This window comes from Panthera onca, chromosome C2 (genome assembly GCF_046562875.1).
Source record: "Panthera onca isolate mPanOnc1 chromosome C2, mPanOnc1 haplotype 2, whole genome shotgun sequence".
Classification (NCBI taxonomy): Eukaryota; Metazoa; Chordata; class Mammalia; order Carnivora; family Felidae; genus Panthera; species Panthera onca.
The window spans coordinates 125,122,271-125,141,552 of NC_138347.1; the positions used below are offsets into that span (position 1 = coordinate 125,122,271).

Below are 19,282 nucleotides of genomic sequence, written 5' to 3' on the forward strand. Positions count from 1 at the left end.
TCCTATCCTTAAAAGGTTAAGAACCACTGATCAATATGGTAATGACTCCCAAATAATGATCACCCCAGGTTTAAGCACTAGATTTTTATGTTTGTGATGTAACAAATATATTTGGTCTTTGCCCCAGTTCCTGGCACAAAGCTACTAAAATCCTTGGGATTCCTTAAGTGGTAAGAGTGTCTGTGGTTATTCATAAGGATCCCCCTTTGAGCACACCTGAGTTTATGCTAATGAACAATTAGGCTAGGGCCCCAAGAGAGCCTCAGGATGAGTCTGGTAACCAGAGAGACCATATGATTACAGGGCTGGAACTTCTAGTCCTACCCAGCAATCTCTGGGAAGGGGGAAAATGGTGGTGGTGGTGGGGTGGCAGGGGGTGGCGGTCGGGGTGGGGGTGCTGGAGATTAAAGTTCTATAAAAACACTTGAATAAAATTTGATGAGCATCTGGGCTGGGGAATGCATCCATGTGCCAGGAAAGTGGCATACCCCAATTACATGGGGACAGAAGTTACTGCATTTGGGACACATCTGGATCTTGCCCTACGTGCCTCATCATCTGGCTGTTCACCTGTATCCTTTATAATAAACTGGCAAACAAAAGTTAGTATTTTCCTGAGCTTTGTGAACCATTCTAAAACCAAGGAGGGTTGAGGTGCCTGGGTGGCTCAGTAGGTTATGTGTCTGACTTTGGCTCAGGTCATGATCTTCCGGTTCGTGGGTTCAAGCCCAATGTTGGGCTCTGTGCGGACAGCTCAGAGCCTGGAGCCTGCTTCAGATTCTGTGTCTCCCTCACTCTCTGCCCCTCCCCCACTCACACTCGGTCTTTCTCAACAATGAATAAACGTTAAATTTTTTTTTTTTTTTTTTTTAAAGGAGGGTGTTGTAAGAACATCAGATTTATAGCTGGTTGGTCAAAGGCACAAAAAACCCTGGACTTGCAACTGGTGTCTCAGGTGGGGCAGTCTTGTAAGACTGAGCCTTTTACCTGCGGGATCTGACACTATTTTTAGGTAGGTAGTGTCAGAATTCAGTTAAATTGTACAACACCCAGCTGGTGTCCATAGAGAACTGGAGAATTGCCTGGTGGTATAGAAAACACTCCAGAATATCCAACTGCCTATTGCACACCTCTAGAGATGTCCAGAAAATACTGCAAACTCAGCAGGTCTAAAATGAAACTTATTTTTCCTCCATACTCCCCTAACATGTTCCTCTCCTAATCCTCAGTAGATACCACCTAATTGTAAAGGTAAAAGTCCTGTCAATCATGTTTGATTATAATCATGACTCTTTTCCTCACTTCCCTTACCTTATCATTCACCAACAACTTTTTGGAAGCCTAATAAATTCTTAAAATACTCCTGAAGCAAAAGAATCTTGTGTTCTATAATAATTTTGCAGGTGGTAATGACCACGAAATATTAGTAGACCCTATACGCTGTAAACTCTTCCTACTGCCTCCACAACTTTTCATTTTCATGAGGCAGCATAATACTCTTATCATTCCCCCTCCTCCAATAACTGTATTATGAATATACTGGAGAATGTAGCTAACTCGTTATTCTTCTAATTTTATAGAAGGAAGTCAAAACAGTTTTTCCTTTATCAAAGTAACAACTGGAGGCTGTTTCTACAAAACAACTCTTATTTGGAATTCCTTTCACTCCCATCTAAATAGTCCCAAGGATCACAGCACCACTGCTTAGTGAAGATTGCTGTTCTCTGGTTTCCAAAAGCTAACAAGACTTTTCCTTTGTCAATAACTCCCTATCTTTACCCAGAAGCCAATATGACAGATGGTACGGCAAAGCAATCGCCAAATCAGAAATAAAAAAGATACAAGTCAAAACCACTGAAATTCCTGGCTCTTGGCACTATTTTAAAACTCTTAATGGAAATGGGAGGAGACAGGAAGGCTAGATCTCCAAGTGAAATAGACCCTACACAAAGGTTGTTCTAACTCTTGGTTAAGTTCATAAGACTTCTTGAGCACTCACTGAATTCAGGTGGCAATCTTTCCTTAAAGATACAAGATGCCCAGAAACATACAAATGAGCATCTGCATTCTTCGTATATTGCCACTAAAGATTTAGAAGTTCATCCTGTTAAATTCCTTTTGGGACTGACCACCTTCTGACATACCCTGAGCTTTCGGTGCTTTGTGGAGTGAATTAATGGCAAACTTTAAAATGTGCTGACCAGATTTTACTTTGCACTTATTACTAAAAACCAAGAGAGGCCAAATTCATGCCTATAGTATAGCCAGGCTTACCTTCACATAAAAATCTTTCCTATTATCAGTTGTCCATGTAAGAGAGCAAATCAATTGTTTATAATTACCAAGAACAGAACCAAATCAAGGAATACTCAGATTTGGGCTACCCTGTACACTTCTACCAGCTGTTGGTCAAAAAGGCATAATGGCACTAGGAAAACATTGTGAAGAAGACAACTAAAATAGATGCCTTAGCTGTCTATAGCAGCCTACAATGTTATTCAATGGCATTTTATTATCTTTCCTCTCAAATCATTACGAAGTGACCAAAATAAAATGCAATCATCCTCTTAACAGAGTCTTTCACAAAGCATAAATTTTCATTTTGGTTAAGTCCAATTACTAATTGGACTCAATTTTTAATTAAAAAAATTTTAAACAGGTCGTGTGTTTGGTGTTATATCTAAAACTTCTTCACCAAGCCCAAGGTTCTGCAGATTTTCTGTTTATTCTAAAAGTTTCATTTTATGTTTTACAATTAATGGTAATTATGTTTTATTTTAAAACAAAATTAATTATGTTTTACAATCTATGATCCATTTTGAATTAATTTCTGTATAAGGTGTGAAGTTGAGATCAAAGTTCATTTTTTTACCTATGGTTAAGAGGATGAAAAGATAGGGGCGCCTGGGTGGCTTATTAAGTTAGGCATCTGACTTGTTAAGCTCAGGTCATGATCCCCATGGTTCATGAGTTCAAGCCCCGCATCGGGCTCTGTACAAACAGTGCAGAGCCTGTTTCAGATTCTTTCTCTCTGTTCCTCCCTAGCTCGTATGCGCACACACCTGCTCCCTCTTTCTCAAAATCAATAAACATTAAAAAAAAAAAAAAAAAAAAAAAGAGGAAAATGAAAAGATAAACTACAGACTTGGGAGAAAAATATCTGCAAGGCACCTATTTGACAAAGGACTTATATCTAGAATCTATAAAGAGCTTTCTAAACTCACCAGTCAAAAACCAGCCTGATTAAGAAGTGGGCAAAAAGGACATGAAGAAATATTTCACTAAAATATTTCTTCATATTTCAATAGAATATGGATAGCACATAATGAAAATATTTTTGACACTATTTGTCATTACACAAAAGCAAATTAAGACCATGACGAGTTATCACTAGACATCTATTTAGAACAGCTAAAACAAAAAATAACAATACCAAATGCTAGTAAGGGTGCAAAGAGTCTCTCGTACTTTACTGATGGGAATGTAAAATTGTACATCCACTCTAGAAAAGTGTCAGTTTCTTTGAGAACATATATTTACTATACAACTTAGCAATTGCACTCCTGGGCATTAATCTCAGAGATACAAAAAGTTATGTCCACATAAAAACCTGAACATTGGGGCACCTGGGTGGCTCAGTCGGTTGAGCGTCCGACTTCAGCTCAGGTCATGATCTCACAGTTTGTGAGTTCAAGCAACCATGTCGGGCTCTGTGCTGACAGCTCAGAGCCTGGAGCCTGCTTCAGATTCTGTGTCTCCTTCTCTCTCTGCCCCTCCCCAACTTGTGCTCTCTCTACGTCTCTCAAAAAATAAATAAATGTAAAAAAATAAATAAGTAAAAACCTGAACATGATTGTTCACTGCAAGTTATAATAGCCAAAAACTGGAAATAACCAAAACGTCAAATAGGTTAGTAGCTAAACTGTGACATCCATACCATGGAATACTACTTAGCAGTAAAAAGGAACAAACTACTGTCACAACTTGGATGGATATCAAGGGCATTATGTTGTATGACAAAAGCCAATTATTATAGAACACGACAAAATCACAGATATGGAAACTAATGGTCACCAGAGGTTAGAGATAGCAGGCAGGGGGTGTGGGTAGGTGTGAGGTAGCAAAAGGGAGATTTTTGTGATGACAGACTAGTTCTGTATCTTGACTGTGGTAATGGCTACACTATACACATGTGATAAAATGATACAGAACTAAACATATATCAGTATCAACTTCCTGGTTTTGATACTGTACTACAGTTATATAAAATGTAACCAATAGGGGAAACTGGGTAAAGTGTACACAGCGTACTATCTCTGCAACTTCCGTGAATCTGTAATTACTTCAGAATTAAAAGTTTTAAACAATCCAATCAATGTAAAACCATCCAAGAGTTTGGGAAACATGGGAGAATTTATAAATTTGTTGAAAAGGGTGATGTTGTAATGCTAAGTGCAAACCAAAGATGGATAGGGATGATCATGGTTCACCCTAGAAAGACAACTGAAGAGTTTGTTCAATTCCCCGAAACATAGTTCTACCATTTACTGAATGCCTATTATATGCAAGACATAGTGCTATAAATAGGAGTGGGCTTAAGAAAAAGAAAAGGTCAAGCATTTACCTCTGAATTAATTTACTAAGAAGATAGAACAATTGTTAAAAGCCCCAGGGCCTTTGCCAGGAACTTGCTCTTTTGTTTTTCTAGTTCGTTCTTAACCATCCTTGAACTTTTAGTTCATTGTCACTTCTTCAGAGAAATCCTCCCTACCTCTCCTAGATGTCCTCTACAATAGATCAGGTTCCCCTACCACATGCCCATTCAGCACCCTATGTTTTTCATCCATAACACTAATCACCATTCACTATCAAAGAACTGTGTAATGATTTGGTATCTATTTTCCCCATTAGGGTAAATTTTCCTAAGGGCAGAGACAGACAGGTCTGCAGTTCACCACTGCATTCCCAAACCCAATGCCATACCTAGCAAATGACAGAAGCTCAAAATATATCACATGAATAAAAGCATACTATGCTATAATTCATATGTACAAACAACCAGGAAGACATTAAGGGTTACTGGGTTTGGAAGAACCCAAGATCACTTCAATTTGAAAAAGCCAGTTTATATGGGACAGAAGGTTCATGCAGAGGATATGGAATCTTACATTCAAAGCTGAATAGGATTATCAGCCTTTCGGCAACAAGAACTGACTAAAGAACTGAAACAGGAAAGCAGTTGTGTCCAATGTCTTCTATAGGAAAATTACTGTAGAGAATGGATTTGAACTGAAAGGGTAACGCATAAGAGGCAGTAAGAATAGTTTTGAGGACATTGGTAATGCAGACACAAAATGATATGAGAGGGTGGCCATGGGAACAGACAGATGTGTGAAACACTAAGACCCAACAGACCTTAAGGACTGATTAGATATACGGACACGGAAGGGGAAGGGCCAAAGATGATTCAAAAGGTTTAACGGTGAGTGATGAAATAAAGTATCATGAACAGAAATGCAAAGTGATAATTAAATTCTCTTAGAAGGGAATGTGCTTCGTTAGAAATCTTAGGTAACATCCACACAATTGAAGATGTGACAACAGGTGGAGAAAAGTCAAGGTAGGCAATGTAATATGTGAGTTGATTACAGTTAAGGTTTTAAGAGTGAATGAGCTCTCTCATAGAGAAGAAGGTATTATAGGGCCTTGAATGAAACCCTTAAAGCCATTGAACTGCCCTTGCTTGAATTACGTTTATCAAGCCATGGAGTCATTTGGACCATGAGATCCCTGAGGGCATATCTGATCTCATCTTTGCATTCCCTAGACGTATACACTACAGAGTGTTGTACATAACTGGTGCACAGTAAGCAGCCTATGAAAGAAATAAATTATTTTCAAGATAATTAGTGATTAGTATTTCCTGTCCCACCTGCACTATTTCAAAAGGTGGTGCCATAATGGGGTCTGATTTCCCAAGGCTCTATAACTGATGAACTGACAGACAAGACTTTGGAAACGGTGAAAAACTTTAAAAATAAATAAATAAGCCCTTAATGAGATTAGAACTAAAGCAAATCCCCACTATGAGTAGGGAATACTCTTTAAGAAGTTTCTGCATAGGGGCGCCAGGGTGGCTCAGTTGAGCATCCTTCTTCAGCTCAGGTCATGATCTCACAGTTGATGGGTTTCAGGCCTGAGACAGGCTCTGCCCTTACAGCGTGGAGCCTGCCTGGAATTCTGTTTCCCTCTCTCTCTCTCTCTCTCTCTCTCTCTGCCCCTTCCCCACACATGCTATCTCTGTCTCAAAAATAAATAAACATTTTTTTAAAAAAACTGAACAGGAAATACTCTTTACTGAGGGAGTGAAACAAATGAAAATTTTCCACTGTATGCACTACACAAGTTGACAATGCACAAAAAGTAAAGAAGCTTCAGGTGAAATGAAGGCTAGAAAAGACAATTAAAGGGAATTAAGGGCAGTTGAGAGGCATACTTCAAAAAAAAGAAAAAAACATAACGAGGGAGGGGCGCCTGGGTGGCTCAGTGGGTTAGGCTTCCAGCTCTTAATTTCAGCTCAGATCTCACCGTTAGTTGGCTTGAGCCCCTCGGCCAGCTCTGCACTGACAGCGTGGAGCCTGCTCAGGATTCCCTCTCCCTGCCTTGCCCCTGCTTGAGTGTGCATGCTCTCTTTCTAAATAAATAAATAAAATTTTTTTTCAATTTTATTTTTGAGACAGATAGCAGGGAAGGGGCAGAGAGAGACAAAGACAGAGGATCTGAAGTGGGCTCACTGACAGGAGAGAGTCTGACCAGGGCTTGAACTCACCAACTATGAGATCATAACCTGAGCCAATGTCAGATGCTTAACCAACTGAGCCACACAGGCGCCACAAATAATGAATACGTAAAAAAGAAAAAAAGAAAAAAAACATAATTAGGGAAAAGTCATTCACCTGCTCTCCTACAAAACATTCCTGGGTATTAGAGGTAGAATAACAGGCTAATCTTATTCAATGTTTAGATGAACAGTGTTTCCCCAAACTGCAGTATGAAATAAGGAAAAAGACTGCTAAAATTAGCCAAGGGACAAATTTGGTGACAGCCCTCCACCAAATTATCTAGGTTGCAGTATGCCACAAGGTTCTAACCCTCAATCATAGCAAATATCCTAAGTGCTTCCAGATAGGCCAGTGTCTCTGAGGGAGAAGTCAGAGAAGAATAAAGAAACCAGTTGGGGTCACAGATTCTAGGAACCTGACAAGCCAAGTAATCTGTAGTTCAACCACCCTCTCAGTATCAGCTTCCACAAGTCTAAAAGATAGCCAACCATTCTTTGCCTATTTCCAGCAACAGCAAATGGACCATTGGTAAAGTGACTATTCTGAGTTGGACAGCTCTAAATTGTAAAACCCTTTGAAGTTATCCCTCAGCAACTTTCACTCCCGGTCCTGGTTCTCAAGAGCAACACAGTGAAAGGTGAAAGTTGTATTTTGGATTTTAACTTGAAAAAAAAACAAAAACAAAAAAAAACCCTAACAACTAGGTATTACTTCCTGGCGGATCAATACGTTTCCTTCTTCCAATAGTATGAAAGTTTTATTCCCCCCCCCCCATGTTTGACTCTCCTTTAAGGAAAAAGTAATGCCAGGCACAGCTTCCTCTACACCCTGAGCTGCGACCTCCAAAGCAAAGCGGAGAAAAGGGGCTTAGGCAACTACATAAGCTAGAATATGTTGCAGCTGGTATGAAATCCCCGTTGCCAAGAAGCAAGCAGCTCTAGCCCGTGCCGGGACGCGACAGAAGCCAAACAGACCTGGCCTGGCCGTTCTCAGGCTATGGGGGCCAAGGTGCCTGCACCTCCTCTAGCCAAAGCCACGGGGGGCTGAATGGGCGCTTGTTCCCAGGCCAGCGGCAAGCCGGGCGCCTCACAGGGTAGAGCGCTCGGCCCCGGAGAAGCGGCAAGCTGAGAGGAAGGCTCAGTGAAGCACCTGGCAAAGACCAAGCCGCGCCACCGGGCCAGCTGCCCGTACGCCCAACCACCCTGTCCGCCAGAGGCCACCTGAGAAACGGCACCGGTGGGAGCTCCCGGAGTTGGAGACGTTTCTGGCTTGGTCGGGGTCCGGTCTATTCCGCCCGCCCACCCTCTCTCTCCGCGGCCCAAAGATGAGCCGGGAAGCCACCCCAAGGGGTGGTGTCCAGGAGGCACTCCGCGTTTGGGGTGAATGCCGCGGGCCGGCCCGAGCTCTCGAGCTGGCGGGCAGCTGCGGCGGTCACTCACCGAGAGGACGCTCATGCGGATTGGGGTCTCCAACAGGCACGCCATCTTGAGCCTTCCCACCCGGCTGCGGCCGGTGCCGGCGCGGGGGCCGGCACTTTCGACAGGGAACTATTAGGCCAACGACAGGCGCCTTCTGCAGAAAGTCAGGTAGGTAGACGAAAACGTACCACGCTCTAGGCACAGCTAAAGTACAGTCAGGGCCTGCGGAAGGGAGAGGCAAAGAAAACCGCGCCAGGGGCCTCCCCTCGAATCGTCCTCTCAGAAACAGCAGCTACTCTCAGCCTGGGTTAGAGGTGGGAGCGGGCAGCAGTTTCCGCATGCGCAAAGAAGATCTGCCGGCCCCACCTGCCGCTCGCGGTGGGCGGAGCCACAGGGGCGGGGCCTCGCTCTGGCGCTGCAAACTTCGCGGTTGATTCGTTACAACGCGGGAGCTCTCGTATTCATATTCTGATAAACTACTTTGTGTAGTCACGTACGTAATTTGAAGTTCACATTCACATTCATTATCTCACTCCTTTGCACCAGACTTCTAGCGTTGTTATTATCGCCATTTTACACATGGAGGGACTGTGGTCTCAAAAGCAGGTCTTCGGCGTAATCTACCCGACCCGTTTATTCCGGTGTGGTGTAAAAGATACTCTAGAACCAGAACGCCTGGGCTTAATCTTTGCTATTTATCATCTGCATTATCTCCAGCAAGTTACTTAACCTCCCTATGCTTCAGCTTTCTCTTCTGCAAAATAAGAGTTATGAGGTCGGAGAACTAAAGCTTTTTACAACATGCCTTCAATGTAGAAAGTGTTATATATGTGTTAGTATTTCCCCAGCCTCTGAGTCAAATAGAAAAAAAAAATGGGGACAAATATCTGAAGAATTAACGCTAAAATTCTTCAAATAAAAGTAAAAAATTCTCCAAATAAAAATATGCTTCTAATTATATTTTCTGATTAGTTCAGTTTTCCCACTCCGCTCATGTGTGTGTGTGTCTACAAAACTGCCCTCGACTTGACAGGTTTCACCTTCCTGCTGCCTGTAACCAGTAAGGTTTTCATAGAATGGTTGCAATGAGCCTTTTTCATTACTTTTCTTTTTTCCATTTTTATAGCCACTCCCTCATTCAAGCTGTTACTACCTCTCCCCTGGACTAGAGCAATAGCCTTCCGACTGATCTTGTAGCCTCTAGCCTTTTCACTTTGCTCCTCGCTGCTTTCCTATCTTCTTCCTGTTTAGGTATCCCCCTTTTTTAGAAAGTTCCCCTTAAGCCAAAGTTCCCCTTTGCTTTCAGAAAAACCCTACATTAGAACCTACTTTTGCTAACCAAAGAAATCCAAAGAGGATGTTCACTTTTATGAAAAAAGGTAGTAAGTAAAAATAGAAGTCAGAGTTTGTTTTTTCAGGGCCCTAATAAAGGCAGCCCTCAACCCCAGACAGCAGGGGAGAGTGGCATCCCCAAGCTCCTTCCCCCAGGAACTACACTGAATATCTCAGTATCAAAGCCCATAATTTTGAACTGTGTCTGTGAGCATTTGTGCTTTATCTGCATTTGTTTTGTGCATCTGTTAGCAAGATAGGCACCTTCTGCAGAAAGGCCAACAGAAGCCAAACAGACCTGGCCTGGCACTCTCAGGCTGTGGGGGCCTGAGAAAGGTATCAGAAATGCCTAAGAGAGGTTGTTTTTCAGGTCTGGGAATGCTCAAAAATGTTTCCATATCAATTAATGTTAATTGCTTCTTTATGCCATTTTGACTTAGAAAGTTTTAATAAGAACACTTTAATTTTGGATAAAGGGGGAAATCTGTATTTGGTTTCCCAATTTATTGTAGCCCTAATCATCCTTGTTCATGGCTCTGTGTTTCCAAAGAAACTGTTGAGTTTCTGGAAAGCAGGAATTTCATTTTAGACTTTTCCTTTTGTAATATTTCCCAAACTTCAGTAATCAGTATACCACCCATGCAATCTTTGTCAACCGAGACAGTTATTATTCACTCAATATTTTTCTTTAAGGTCAGTTTCAATTCATTAAATAGTTTTAGCTTCATCCTAAACCATAATACTCTGTAAAATCAAATTTTTGTGCTACTTATTTTATTCTAGTCTTTATTAACATAATAACTACAAAAAAGTATAAATGTCCATCCACCACCTAAAATCATGTCATATACTACATACCACAGCAGAGCAGAGAATAACCCTTGCACAGAGCATACAAAAGTATCAATTGAATTTTCAGCTGATATTTGTATCATATACAGTGTGATAGCTATATTTTATTCATGCTTCATCCATTAACTTAAGTAATATATCCTCCAGGAAGCCCCTTCTCCAGGTATAAGTTAAGTGACCCCTCCCCCATGCTTTTATGCATCACTGTTCTTGCCACTAACATAGCATCTCCAACAATATATTGTAATTTTTTGTGATTGTTTACTTATTTGTCTCCCCATTATGCACTTCGGGCAGGTATTAGAAATTTTATCTACTAGGTCTTTTATCTCACTACCTAGCATAGAATAGTCACTTAGTAAATGCTTATTGAATGAATTTTTACTTAGTTTGGACACTAAGGACAAATCCTGGGACAGTGATTTGGGTACAGGTAGTTTATTCAGGAAGTGTTTCCAGAGAACAGGATTGATGGGTCAGGGAGAGTAAGAAAAGAAAGAAGGAAAAGTCAATATAAGGATCCATTATTGAAGTCACTGCTTACTCCTTGAGGACTTCTGAAGAACATACAGAATGCTCCCCTGGATTTCCCTCTTGAGGTTGGAGCATTTATCCACCACTTCCCATCCTGTATTGGTTGAGGGCTTCCCTGGGCCGTTAACTGTCCGGATTGCACAGAACAGTGAGGTCTTCCTTAACCTGGTATAGAAAAACAGAATCTGTAGGCTTGCTTTTGGGGTGAGATACAAACAGTATTAATCTGAGCTTGCAGCAAAACCATCATTACAACTGTGGCTGAAATCAAAGTGGAGAGAAGCTAGGGAATGTGATTCAAACATGCAACACCTTTGCTACTCAAGCTTTCCTATTGTTTTCCAGAAGACTGGCATGCCAATTTATGGGAAGGAAGTGTTGATTAGCAAACCTCTAAGCTTGAGGACCAGGAATCTCATTTCTAGTTCAAATTTTGCTGCTAAATAACCTTAGGTACACTCGTCAAAGCCAATTAATGAGTAGAAACTGAGGGGTATTAAGAAATTTCGATTTAGCTTCCACATAACAGCAACAACAAAACAGGTAACTTGGGCACTGTGGTGAGGAGAGGGAAATATCCACACTGACTTACCTGCAAACAGGAATGAAATTTTCCTCATTCTCCCATAGCTCTTATCTCAGAGCAGAATTAATTTCAGAAAAAATAATGACAACAAAGTGTGAATTTAATAAAGAAAAATAGAAATACAAAATAAAAAGTAACCAGAAGGAAATCTGAAAAGAATTTATAAATATCTAAGTACAACTGCCAGGATAGAGAAAGACATATTTTTGAAAGTAGAAGCAAACCTATGCAAAAAGAGGAAAGCATTAAGTATAGCAAGATAGATGTAAAACAAAAAGTGGCCTCAAAAGGAATTTAGAAGAACCTTTAAGAAAGATTTGAAAACAGAGGAGATTCTTTAATTGGATCAAAAAGAGAAGATGTATTGGGGGTCTGGGTGACTCAGTTGGTTGAGGGTCCGACTTGGGCTCAGGTCCTAATCTTACAGGTTGTGGGTTCAAGCCCTGTGTGGAGCTCTGTGCTGACTACTCAGCCTGGAGCCTGCTTCGGATTCTGATTCCCTCTTTCTCTGCCCCTCCCCCGCTCGTGTGTGTGCACACACTCGCTTGCTGTCTCTCAAAAAAAAATAAATAAATAATGTGAAAAAAGAGAAAATATGCCAATGGTGGTGCAGTTTAACAGTCACTAACCTATGGGTTTACTTGTGCACACATTGTCATAGGGGATTCAAAGTCAAGACACGGTTCCTGCCTTGAAGCAGACAGGAATAAAAGTGAGACTCTGAGAGGTTCAATGATTTGCTGAAGATTGCTCAGGGAGTAAGAGACTTAATCAATTTGGGCCCAGACTTCTCTGTTTCAAGATCCTTACAGAGCTCTCACAGTCTCCTGGGACCTGACAGGCCTCTCCTACATAGGACTAATAAGCCTTACCTAAGCAACCAGCTAATTAAGTAAAGTATACAAGGACTTTGCAAGGAGAAATAAAGCAACAGAAATTTATCAGGTGTTTGGAGGGGGTAAAATGTGCCTATGCATAAAGCACAGTAGTAAGACGTTGAAAGTCTTTTATTAGAAACTACAGTAAAAAAATAAAATGTTCTTTTTATAACCAAATTATGGTTCTAGAATTCCAACTGACAAATATAGAAAAAAATGGTGGAATTTGAAAGCTACCACATGACAGCCATATGAGTTAAAATTGTTTGAAGCAAGAATCATCAATGGGTGCTTAAACTAATTGGGGAAAACATAATGGAAAAAAAAAAAAAAGATATTCAGTCTCAAAGTATCTTCCCACAAGTTGCTCATGATAGTAGAGAAACTTGGTAGACATCAGTGCATTCAAGGGACCGAAATTAATATCATCACTAATGGGATAAATAGACACCATGATAAGATGCACTGATAAGGATACAACATCACTTCCATGGTATTCCTGCCAAAAATGTATGAGTGTAATCATGAGACAAACCCTAATTGAGGGACATTCCACAAAACAACACACCCACATCTTTTAAAATTGTCTTGAAAGACAAAGAAAAGCTAAATAATTGTTCTAGATTAAAGAAGAGTAAAGTGACATGACAACCAAATGCAATTTGTGATCTGGAATTAAATTCTGGATGAGGAAAAAAACCCAAGACACGTTTCCCCCTCTTGCTACAAAGGATATCAATGGGAAATTTGGCAAGATTTGAACAAAATCTGTAGATGACGTATCATTGCTAACGTTCTGACTTTGAGTATTGTACTTTTGTTACAAAGAGAATGCCCTTGTTCTCAGGAAATAAATACACAGTGAGGAATTTAAATGTAAAAAATTGAGTAGCTATGGATTAAGCAATTATTTTTCTTTAACAATGAAAAAGGAACTCATTTAGAGAATAATGTTTTTAAATGTATTTATTTTGGGGGCACCTGGGTGGCTTGGTCCGTTGGGCATCCAACTCTTGATTTTGGATAGGGTCATGATCTCACAGTTGGTGAGATTGAGCCCCGAGTAGGGCTCTGTGCTGACAGCACAGACCTGCTTGGGATTCTCTCGCTCCCCCTTCTCTGCTCGTGTACTCTCTCTCTCCCTCAAAAATAAAAAAATAAATATCGGTAACAAAAAGACACCTCCACCCTGAACGATGGTGACCATGTTAGGCAGATGTGTTTGAAAATGAAGATGTCAGGGGTGCCTGGGTGGCTCAGTCGGTTAAGCGTCCGACTTCGGCTCAGGTCGTGATCTTGGAGTCCGTGAGTTTGAGTCCCGTGTCAGGTTCTGTGCTGACAGCTCAGAGCCTGGAGCCTGTTTCAGATTCTGTGTCTCCCTTTCTCTGACCCTCCCCCATTCATGCTCTGTCTCTCTCTGTCTCAAAAATAAATAAAGGTTGAAAGAAAAATTAAAAAAAAAATGAAAATGAAGATGTGAATGTAACAAGTAAGTCTGATCTTTTTACCATTTACAATACAGGAATGGAAACTGGAAGTTATCCAAACTTGTAAACAAGAGATATTAGTGTTTTTTTTTTTTTTTTTTAATGAAATCAGGAAGTCCAATGAAGTGTATGACAAATCTAAGCTTCAGAGGCTGGAAACACCACAGAACTTTTATTCTTTTGTGATGTTTGTGTCTCTTCAGTTTAGTTTTACCACCACAGACCTGCTCCCTTCTTAGTTTTCTAATTGAGTGTGCTGCCACCAGGTGGTGGTAAGTGCCATAATCATCTAGTTCAATTACAAGATAGAGATAGCAAGGATGGATGTTTTTCTTGATGTTTGTCATGTTTTACTTATAAACAGACTTGAGGGGCACCTGGTGGCTCATTCAATTAAGTGTCTGACTTTGTCTCAGGTCATGATCTTGTTATTCGTGGGTTCGAGCCCCATGTTGGGCTCTGGGCTGACAGCTCAGAGCCTGGAGCCTGCTTTGGACTGTGTGTCTCCCTCTCTCTCTGCCCCTCCCTTGCTCACACTCTGTCTCTGTCTCTCTCTGTTTCAAAAATAAACATTAAAAAGATTATAAACAGATTTGAGAACTCATTGCCCAGATATCTCCATAGCTCACTCCCTTACATCACAAAGTCTTCTACTCCATGTTCCCCTATCAACATGGTCTTCCAGAACCACACTATATTCACGAAGTACCCTACTCCCCACCTCAGCATTTCCTATCCCCTCAAGCTGCTCTATTTTTAATCATCCATCATTTAAACATGGTTCTTCCTGTGTTCTTTATTTTTATCCAACTCATTTGTCTGGATTTCGTTTTCAAATAATTTTTTTTTTCTTCAAAAGGGGCCCCCATGGTATTGTTTCCTTGGAGTTCTTTTATGGTTGAAAACATCTGTTTGTTGCCTTTCACTTGAATGACACCTTGGCTGGTATAACACATAGGAAAATAGAACCGATTCTAGGTCTTTTAAGCAAAAAAGATCACGTTTTTGGAAGGGCTAAAAATGCACTTTTTAGTGCATTTTTAGGGGGGTGGGGGAGAAAACATATCTTACTTCAGATCAGGAACAGTAGGAAGTTCACTAGCACTGAAGGAGCTTGAGGTGCTGAGCTACCACTGCCATGGCTAGAGCCAGAAGACAATAGAAAGAGTTTTTACTTTTCTTCACCCTTCTAATTTCACTCAAATGTTCTCATTTGGAAAATGGAATCCAGACCTCAGCTGGCAAAGGAATCTAAGAAATATAGTTTCTTAGTTCTAGCCCCTGCAATACATGGATGGGTAGAAACTAAAGATACACAGAGAGCAGGGAAAGTGTATATATATATATATATATATATATATATATATATATATATATATAAAATATACCTATCATACACAATATATGTTATACATATGAGTAAGTGGCAGAAATGGTGTTCCTTTATTCCTAAATATATCTATATCTGTATCCATATCTCTATCTAACTATAATATGTAAGTTTCCTAAAAACAAAGAATTCCCTTATACAGCCACAGTAAAATTATCAAAACCAGGAAATTAATTCTGATGCAAGACTATTGAATTTACAGACCGTATTTATATTTTGCCAATTGACCTGCTAATATGTTTTAGAGCACCATATTTATGAATTCAGTCTTTAATTTTTAATCTCTCTCAGTTTGTCCTTTATTTCATGAGCATATATTTTTAAAAGACAAACCAGTTATTTTTCAATTGTCTTTCTCAATTTCAATTTGTCTGCTATTTTTATTTTTTAATTATTTTTTTAATGTTTATTTTTGAAAGAGAGACAGCGTGAGTGGGGAAGGGGCAGAGAGAGAGGGAGACTCAGAATCTGAAGCAAGCTCCAGGCTCCAAGCTGTTACCACAGAGCCTGATGCAGGGCTTGAACCCACGAACCATGAGATTTGACCTGAGCCAAAGTTGGACGCTTAACCGACTGAGCCACCCACGCGCCCCTGTCCGCTATTTTTCAAGATTAGATTCAGGTTATGCATTTTTAGCAGGAATATCACAGAAATAATATATGTCCTATCAGGAGGCACTTGATGTAGATTGGTTCATTCCTAATGAGATTAACTTTGATCATTCTGTTAAAGTGGCGTCTGCCAGATTTCTCTAGTGTAAAATTCTTATTTTTCTTTGTATTATAATAAGTATCTTTTGGAAAGATACTTTGAGACTATATAAGTAGTCTCAAATAATAGATACATTGAAACTATGTAAGTATCCTATTACTCTCTAAAGTTTTACCCAGTGGTTTTAGCATCCATTGAAGATTCTTGCTTGAAAAGATAATAATGAGGATAATATAATGCTTTCTTATGTAAAATCCCTATTTCCCCAATTACTTATTTATATTGATATAGAATACAGTTGACCCTTGAACGACACAGGTTTGAATTGTGTGGGTCCACTTACACATGAATTTTTTTCACAGTACAGTACTGTAAATATGTTTTATCTTCCTTATGATTTTCTTAATAATGTTTTTTTTCTCTAGTCTACTTTATTGTAAGAATATACTATGCAATACATGTAAAACACAAAATATGTGTTAATTAACTGTTTATGTTATCAGTAAGTCTTCCAGTCAACAGTAGGCTCTTAGCAGTTAAGTTTTAGGGGGATCAAAAGTTATACATGGGTTTTTCACTGTGCAGGAGTCTCTGCCCCTAACCCCCACATTGTTCAAGGATCAACTGTAATAGATTCCTACTTTATTCAGTGGCCTATAGTCTGTTACTATGATTTTGCATTTTCATGTTGACATTGTTTCAGATTTGGCCAGTGGCAAAACTTCAATTGGTGTCTCGTGATATCTGAGATTCTTTGAACACATCCTTGCTTTCTTGCACAAGATGATCCATGCTCATTTTGTACCTTTTTTGCCTTGGAATCAACGACTTCAACAAGCAGACTTGATTTCTTTTAGAGGAGAATGCTTTTTAGAAACCAAGGTCTAGGGTTGCCTGGGTGGCTCAGTTGGTTAAGCATCGGACTTGAGCTCAGGTCATGATCTTGAGGTCTGTGAGTTCAAGCCTTGCGTCCAACTCTGTGCTGACAGCTCAGAGCCTGGAGCCTGCTTCAGATTCTGTGTCTCCCTCTCCCTGCCCTCCCCCACTCATCTCTGTCTCTGTCTCTCTCTCTTAAATAAACATTAAAAAAAATAAAAAAGAAACCAAGATCTGGTTGCCCCTAAGAAGTTTAAATGAATACATGCTGAGCCTCACCCCAAGTTATGCTCTTTTTAGCATGTTTCCATTGTCGACATGTGGTGTCTCTTTTCATCTTGATCATTGCTGGGTGCTTCTATCTAGATGCTGTCTTTGCTCTGATAGAACCAAGGAATTTCTTTCCCAGCAAATCCGAGACCTACCTGTCTGTTTTCCTCATGGGACTACACACACATTTTGAGGGTACCTGTCTGTTCAATGAGTGGCCTTTCACATTTGCAAAAAGAATTATCTTCATTGTTCACCCCATCCATTTTTCTCTAACAATGTTCCTGTTTTTCCTCATTTAAAATGGGGAGGGGAGGTGAGAATTTCTCTTAAATTTGATTCTCTCTGCATTTAAGAAAGTCAGTGAGAATTCTAAAGTTTGGTGACTCACTGGTATGGCCTCTAGAAATGGGGTGTGGGTTGGAAACAGGAGCTGAGACACAATACACTTCTTCATCCTTATTCATTATCTTCTATTTCTTTCTTTGACCACTAGTGTTTGAATGTTATGGCATTAAGTTATTGTTTCCTATTGGTCACAAAAGAAGAAAATTCAAATTGACTATACATTAAAATTTTCTTGTAAACTCTGCATGGCAATTATAAGGAGATACCATTGTATGCCTAACAAAATGGCTAAAATGTAACAGACAATACCAATGCTGTTGAGCATATGGGATGATTGGAATGGTCATATTACTCAGGAAAGTGTAAACTGGCATATCCATTTTGGAAACTGACCTATCTATTAAATCTAAACATATCTAGTCTATACCCAGAAATTATATTCCTGGAAATAATCCAAGAGAAAGCAGTGCTATGTCCACCAAAAGATTTTTACAAGAATGTGCATGGTGGTTTTACTTACAATAGCTCCATATTAGAAACAACCTAATTGTCTTTCAGCAGGAAAATAGGTAAGTAAACGATGGTGTGCTCACAATGGAATACTACACAGCAATAAGAAACAGTATGCTATTATAAATCTATAATATAGATTTATGGATGAATCACACAGACATTAAATTAAGCGCCTATATATAGAGAGACATTTGTATGAAGTTTGAAAACAAAGCAAAGGTAAAACATGATGAGGATTAAGAGTACACTTATGGAGGAACCTTGATGGCTCCGACTCTTGATTTCAGTTCAGGTCATGATCTCTTGACCTGCTTGGGATTCTCTCTGTCCCTCTCTCTCTGCCCCTCCCCCACTCCTGTGCATGTGCTCCCTCTGTCTCTCTCAAAAATAAATAAACATTAAAAAAAGAGTACACGTATGATGAGCACTGAATAATGTATAGAATTATTGAATCATTATATTGTACACTTGAAAGTATTATAACACTATGTTAACTATACTGGAATTAGAAGAAAAAAAAAAACCAACAAGCAAAGCTGATCTATGTTGATAGAAGTTAGAATAGTGCTTTTCTTTTGGGGATAGGGGCTTGTGAGGAAGTACAAGGGAGCCTTTCTGAATACTGGAAATATTTTATATCTTGATATGGGTGGTGGTTATATGGGTAATTACACATGTAAAAATGCATGTTCATGCAATTTGTTCATGTTACTTTATTTAGACTTCAATTAAAATAAAATATTTTAAATGCAAGAAAAGAATATCCAGAAAAAGACAATTCCTGTAGCTTAAAAATAATGGAAAAGGGTGCCTGCATGGCTCAGTGGGTTAAACATCTGATTTAGGCTCAGGTGGGATTGGGCTTCATACTGACTACGTGGAGACTTGGGATTCTCTCTGTCTCCCTCTCTGCCCCCCCTCCACTTTCTCTCTCTCTTTCTCTCAAAAATAAATAAACTTAAAAAAATAAAGATAAATGGAAAAAGTTAAACTTCGCAGTACTGCAAAAGCATCTCTTCTTATGTATTTCAAAAATCCAAATCAGAAGGAAGACAAAATATTAAAAAACAATTAGAAATACTAGATTTCCATAATTTTCTTCTCTCTTGATGAGTTTAAATATCATGAAAGCTATATCTTGTAAATTTGAAAGAAATTGCCTGTAATTCACTCTGAGTACAATGTCCTTCAATGGATTTAAATTTTCCAGTATTATTATCATGGTTCTGTTTACATCATCTGCT

At 39.6% G+C, this 19,282-nt stretch overlaps 1 protein-coding gene across 3 annotated transcripts in view; it reads right to left on the reverse strand.

Annotated features, from left to right (window-relative positions):
• Positions 1-8,575, reverse strand: part of ARMC8 (armadillo repeat containing 8) — a 106,292-nt gene extending 97,717 nt beyond the window's left edge. For 2 of the 3 annotated variants that reach the window (XM_078432310.2, XM_078432308.2), the window contains exon 1: positions 8,282-8,573. Coding sequence is in view for 2 of the 3 variants with exons in the window: in XM_078432308.2 (XP_078288434.1) it covers positions 8,282-8,326 (45 nt within the window). In the remaining variant the exon portion in view is untranslated. Of the gene's footprint in view, positions 1-8,281 lie in introns of all 3 variants that reach the window. The other variant, XM_078432309.2, reaches the window with a different exon arrangement.
• Between the last annotated feature and the right edge of the window lie 10,707 nt (positions 8,576-19,282).